General features: G+C 38.3%; 1 protein-coding gene across 1 annotated transcript; it reads left to right on the forward strand.

The window, feature by feature from the left end:
• LOC109222356 lies at positions 5,381-6,049 on the forward strand. The gene is made up of 2 exons (XM_019386722.1): positions 5,381-5,775; positions 5,881-6,049. Exons 1-2 carry the CDS (start codon positions 5,381-5,383, stop codon positions 6,047-6,049), a joined length of 564 nt encoding a protein of 187 aa, XP_019242267.1.

Genomic DNA, 6,801 nt, shown 5'->3' on the forward strand with positions numbered 1-6,801 from the left:
AAATTAAAAAAATAAATAAATAAATAAAAGAAACCAATAAAGCTGGGTTGCCTCCCAACAAGCGCTTGATTTAACGTCGCGGCACGACGTGAATCACTTTCTGCCTCCACTTTGAACTTATGAATCGGACCCCAAGTTTTGATTCTGCTCTATGATCATGCTCCTGGGGTGGTGGAACGAATCTGACTGGCCCAATAAAATAATGTAGTATTCTGCACTTCTTGGCCTTTATATGAGGTGTGTAATCCCGACTTTCTAGCAAGAAGAATTCCAGAATGTAAGCACTTTGTTCCTCATTCCTTGACTCCTCAAATGGCTCGGACGACTCTATTTCCATATCATCATCTAAACACAATGTGGAAAAATGCTTGGAATGAGGACCAATGCGCTCAACTACATGAACATTGGGATTGTCTACATTCTCAACACTAATGACAACAGAGTCAACTAAATATGTATCCTCAATATCCTTGGTTCACTCTAGTATCTCTTCTACAACATCGACATCCTCAAAATCTAGTGCGATTGATTGTTGGTGTTCTACTCTAGCCTCCTCCTCTAGCTCATCAATTTCTGTATCTAATTCACGCTCTTCTTGGATACTATTCACAATATTGGCTTGTTGAGCATTAAAAACTTCAACCAGCTGACTCATGTGAACTTTCAAGTTGTGAATAGTTTCCTCCTGCCTTTCTATCCGCAGTAGTAATTTACTTTGTTGTTCCAAAATGCACTTTAACATATCTTCGAGCTTCTTTAGGTCAGCTTCCCTAGGTTCTTTGTTCCTATTAACTTCACCAGAAAAATAAGAACCATCAAAGTAAGGGGTTGGGGGAAGGTAAGAAATATACGCACAACCGTGAAAGTGACCATCTTGACCACCACACATATCACACACATTCCACACATAAGATTGAGTTGGTGCACAAAACTCGCTCTCAGGAATATTTTGATAATTTTGCCCTGGGTGGTTTCCTTCACAATATGCATAAGGAGGACCAAAAGTAGAATTACCAACAACAAAATTCTCATAATTCCATGATGTCATGTTTCTCTAAACAAATAAAACTAAAATAAAAAATAAAAAAAATCAAATAATAAAATAAAAGTTCAAACTTGAAACCTAGCAATATGTACGCCTACAACTACACCGTTAGTTCCTCGGCAAGGGCGCCAAAATTTGATCACGCCCAACTATGCCTTATAAAAAGGACTAAGCGGTCGTTGCAAATATAATCCGGTTTACAAGTCCGGAGTTGAATCCCACAGAGAACTAAGGCTTAGCTATAGTTGTTCAATATCGCTAAGAAAAACAAGTCCAAATAATTTTCTAATTATAAAAATTACAATATTTATTTTTATCTAATTAACTAGCAAATCTAGAAAGCCGTAAAACTATCAATTAACAAGGATAAGGATTGGAGTCAAGATTAAGGAGGTCTAGAGTTATGATTTTTCCAATTGTCGGAATCCTTCCCGCTACGTTTTCTATAAATTTCCCTAAGTATTCTCTACCGATCATGAGCGCTCTGACTGTCGTAACTCTCTCCCGAGTAATTACCACAATTTACTAGACGCACTCTCCCGAGTTACGCTAGCTGGCTTTGTTTATTACAGCTCACTTTAGATTGCACCCAAGGCTTCGTTATCCTAATCCCTCCTTTAAACCCGCAGTTATAGATCCCTCTTATACTTTGGGTGTGGTGTTGTTCAACAACTATCTAAATATGCACTCTGTCCCGAGTTATGCACACTAAATAGGCACAGCTAATTGAGGATCCTGTCAATTAACTACAACAAACACGTAGTTGAACAAATAGAGAAAATACTACGGCTCAATTATATAAAAATAACAGGAATTTATCCTACAAAAGGTTCCATCAAAAGCGTAAATAACAAATTAGCTATTCATAATAGCATGTAAAACTACAATACTCAAAGTCATAACCAACAATGAAAAATAGGAAGAGGAAGGAAAAACTCGTAGAAGAATTCCCAGCCTTGCTCCTAGCGTGTTCTTGCCTCCAAGGGTCGAATCTATGTCTCAAATCTGTCCAACCCTCTCAAAATAGCATTTTTACATGTATTTATACCAAGTAGGGTCGGGCCCAGATGAAAAAAACCCAATCCTGCGCGAACTAGGACTTAGCTCTGTAAAAATTGAACAGCCGCGCCGCAGGCTGCGCCGCACCATGCGGCGCGGTAGTGCATTTTATCTGCAGCTTCATATTTTTGAGTCAGGCACAATTTTACACTGCTGCGCCGCTCCTTGCAGCGCCCCATGCGGCGCAGCAGTGCAATTTTCTCAGAGTGAACTTATTCGTCCCCTTTTAACATCCAGACTTGGTACACGACCCTCGAACACGATCCCGGCTTAATGTATTGGGCTTTTACTTAGACTTCAAAGCTCCAAATTGATCAATTTAGCTCTAAATTAACTTTTGAGCTCAGGATCACTTCCTGCAAGGCATAAAACACGTACTAAGTGCAATTCACTATCATTTGAACTCAAACGCACGTAAAAATACAGTCATTGGAATGTAATACTACGGCTAAAATACGGGTTTCTAGCCTAACATCACTGAAGATATTTCCTGCATGGTAGACTATTGTGAAGATATTGCCAAAAGAGGTATTTGATTTTATTAGGAAAATTTAGTTTCCATATCCACATGAAGTCATATTGAGGCTTTTTTGTAGGTTTAATAATTGTAAGGCAGGATTTACTGGTGAAATAGCCATTAGAGTTCTTGGTCCATATCGAGTGTCTTTATTATCATTAAGAGATATAGGAATTTGATGAATTTTTTCCATAATATTGGCAGGCAGTTCAAAAGATAATTTAGAGGAATCCCATTGGCCATTTGAAAAGATATCCTTTACTTTAGTGGATAATTCATGCTTATTGAGAGGACCCTCGATGCATTCCCTTAGTGGTTGGAGATTTGGTATCCAATTGGATAGCCAAAGAATTTGATTAGAATTCTTGCAAGGTTGCCATGTAATGCCCTTAGTGAAGATTGATCATCCTTTTAGGATGTTTTTCCAGATGAATGAGGTATAGGTTGGTGTTTTGTTCCTTGCATATTTTAGTATGATAACTTTGCACCATAAGGCAGTGGGAGTGGAGATAATCCTCCATGCTGGGTTACTTAGAGCTATCAAATTTTTTGTATTAGCATCTTTTATGCCAAGTCCTCCCTCTTCTTTGCTTTTAGTAATGGTATTCCAATTGACATAGTGGACTTTCTTGGTCTCATTAGTAGAACCCCAGATGAAGTTACATTGAATAGGTCAATTTGGTTTAGAGTTTTGGTGGGAAGATGGGTGTATTGCATTACATGACTAGGATAGCATTGAGAGTAACCAATGACTTTAGCGGGACATGATTTATTTCTTGATTGAATGAGCTAATCGATAAGATCAATATTTCAAGAACTTACATTTTTGTCTATTTTCTATTTTATAACGTAAACATATTGTTTAATAATATTAGTCATGTAATTTTCTAAACTTTTATACTCATTGATACGGGTACACGCACAACACGCGTTTTATAAACTAGTAATAAAAAAAAAGTAAAATTAATAGCATAAGGTAAAAGTACATGTGAAAAAAATAAAAAATAAAAGAACAAATTCAAATAAAATCATTATATATATTTTTGTTTTTTATAATGATCGAGTTTTTGAGGAAGAAATATAAGTGAATAATCATAAATAATACCAACACTTAAGGAAGATAAAAACGTTAATACAGGAAGACAAAAGTGACAAACATTGCTTGCCGAAGATCTTCAAAATCTCTTCTGCAAGAGCTTTAATTTTGTTGAACTTTCTAAAGCTATGTTTTTCTTGTATAAACTATGAACTTCATTCTGTAGCAGCAACAATAATGTCTCTGAGAGCAAATTGCGCAATTTATCATTATCTTTACAAAATTCTGGAACAGCTTTGCAAGTAATATTGGGAATAACTGAGAAATAGATCGACTTAACTTGAGTTTGTGAAATTGACGCAAAGAACTCTGCAAATCGCTTCCCTTGAATTTTGCCAGACCTACACTTCTTCAAAACAAACACTCCTACAACTCTAATGGATCAACAACACTGCCAAGGTGGAATACCTCCAAAGCCACCAGACATTTATTTAAAGACAAACCACTAGCCAATGAGCAGAAGGAAACCTTCTCAATATTATCGCCACCGACATACCTATCTCCAATGGCAATGGACACAAACGAGGAAGAAGATGAAAAGTCTTCTGAGAATCCTGATGGGGAAATTAAAGTTCCCATAAGTGGGGAAGATAAATTACGTATTTACTACCCATGGAGATTCTCAGTTATAATAAAACTACTAGGTAAAAAAATCCTCCACCAAGTTCTCAAACGTAAACTTATAGATCTCTGGAAACCAACTGAAGCTTTCCCCCTAATAGATCTTGGTGAACAATACTTCATAGTAAAATTCAATAAAGAAGAGAACTTGGAGAATGTATTACAAAAAGGGTCATGGTTTGTCTTTGGCCACTTCCTTTCAGCACAACGCTGGGAACCAAATTTTGTTCCCGCTATTGCCAAATAAGTTTAAACTGCAATATGGATCAGGTTACCACATCTTCTAACAGAATTTTACGATGAAGAAATTCTGAAAAAAGTAGGTAAGACAGTGGGCAGACTACTCAAAGTAGATTTTTTTATTACTAGTTTATAAAACGCGCGTTGTGCGTGTACCCATATCAATGAGTATAAAAATTTAGAAAATTACATGACTAATATTATTAAACAATACGTTTAAGTTATAAAATAGAAAATAAACAAAAATGTAAGTTCTTGAAAATAATAAATATTGATCTTATCGATTAGCTCATTCAATCAAGAAATAAATCATGTCCCGCTAAAGTCATTGGTTACCTTAATAATTATTTTGATGTATGTGTTTTATATTTGTCTCGGAAGTTTAGAGAAAATGGTACAATATTGATTTGAGCTAGGTGATAAATAGAGCACTCGGAGAATCGTCGAGACTTTGGGTATTGTAGGCGCATAAGAGTCGAGGAGGTCGAGGAGGCTATGCGTAAGATGAGCAGGGGGAGAGCGACAAGTCCAAATGAGATCCCGGTGAAATTTTGGAAGAGCGTGAGTAAGGCCGGCTTGGAGTGGCTCACTGGGTTATTTAATATCATTTTTATGACGAAGAAGATGCCCGGAGAATAGAAATGGAGTACGATGGTCCCGCTATATAAGAACAAGGGTGATATCCAAAGTTGCAACAACTATCGGGCCATCAAGTTACTATGTCATACTATGAAAGTCTAAGAGAGAGTGGTGGAGGGGGTTGAGGAGGATCGTGACTATTTCTGAGAATCAATTCGGATTTATGCCGAGACATTCGACTACAGTAGCTATCCACCTTCTTAGCAGGTTGATGGAGCAGTATTGGGAGAGGAAGAGGGATTTACATATGGTGTTCATCGACTTAGAGAAGGCTTACGATAAAATACCAAGGGAGGTTTTTTGGAAATATTTGGAGGCTAGAGGTGTTCCTGATGCATATATTAGGGATATTAAGGACATATGTGATGGAGCTAAGACTCGAGTGAAGACAGTGGGAGGGGACTCAGAACACTTCCCAGTTATGATAGGGTTTCACCAGGGGTCAGCCCTCAACCAATTTCTATTTGCCTTGGCGATCGACACTTTGACGCGCCACATTCAAGGAGAGGTGCCGTGGTGCATGCTATTTGCAGATGACATTGTACTGATTGAGGAGACGTAAGGCGGTGTTAACGAGAGGTTGGAGGTTTGGAGGTAGAACCTAGAGTCTAAAAGTTTCAAGTTGAGCAGGACTAAGACGGAATACTTGGAGTGCAAGTTCAGTGGTGCGACTCAGGTAGTGGATGAAGATGTGAGGCTTGATTCTCAAGTCATCCCTAGAAGAGAAAGTTTTAAATACCTTGGGTCAGTTATTCAAGGGAATGGGGAGATCGACGAGGATGTTACACATCGTATTGAGGCGGGGGTGGATGAAATGGAGGCTCGTTTCTAGTGCTTTGTGTGATAAGAATGTGCCACCAAAACTTAAGCATAAGTTCTATAGAGCGGTGGTTAGACCGGCTATGTTGTATGGGTGAGAGTGTTGGCCAGTCAAGAACTCCCATGTCCATAAGATGAAGGTAGCTGAAATGAAAATGGTGAGATAGATTACGGGCATACAAGGATAAATAGAATTAGAAATGAAGTTATTCGGGACATGGTGTGTATTGCCCTTGTGGAGGACAAGATGCCAGAGGCGAGACTTATATGGTTCGGACATGTGATTAGGAGAGACGACATAGAAGCTCTGGTGAGGAGGTGCGAGAGGTTGGCCCTGGAGGGCCTGAAGAGAGGTAGAGGCAGGCCGAAGAAGTATTTGGGTGAGGTGATTAGGCAGGATATAGCGTTGCTCCAGCTTACCGAGGACATGGCCATGGATAAAAAGGTATGGAGGTGGAGAATAAAGGTTAAGGGTTAGGATAGGTAGCCGAGTGTTCTTGTAGACAATAAATTTGCGTCAAGAAAATAAAATCAAGACCGAAAATATTGCAACAATCGTAGTATTTTATTTCGAATATTTGAGTGTTACAATCTCTATGAATCCTCTGATTCTTCTTTCCAATAGTAAATAAATTCAAGGGCCTTTGAGCTTGATCTTGAATCTATGTTTGTTGCCACGAACGATGATCTTGTTCTTGAGCTTGAGCTTGATTGCTTGAACTTGACCTTGATTCGTTCTTCATTCTTGAGCTTGAACTTGATTTG

Source organism: Nicotiana attenuata, chromosome 2 (assembly GCF_001879085.1).
Source record: "Nicotiana attenuata strain UT chromosome 2, NIATTr2, whole genome shotgun sequence".
Taxonomy (NCBI): Eukaryota; Viridiplantae; Streptophyta; class Magnoliopsida; order Solanales; family Solanaceae; genus Nicotiana; species Nicotiana attenuata.

Coding starts and splice junctions, on each gene's coding strand:
- LOC109222356 (XM_019386722.1), top strand. CDS start 5,381: ATGCCGAGACATTCGACTACAGTAGCTATCCACCTTCTTAGCAGGTTG. Junction 5,776..5,880: donor ATTGTACTGATTGAGGAGAC/GTAAGGCGGTGT, acceptor GTGCAAGTTCAG/TGGTGCGACTCAGGTAGTGG.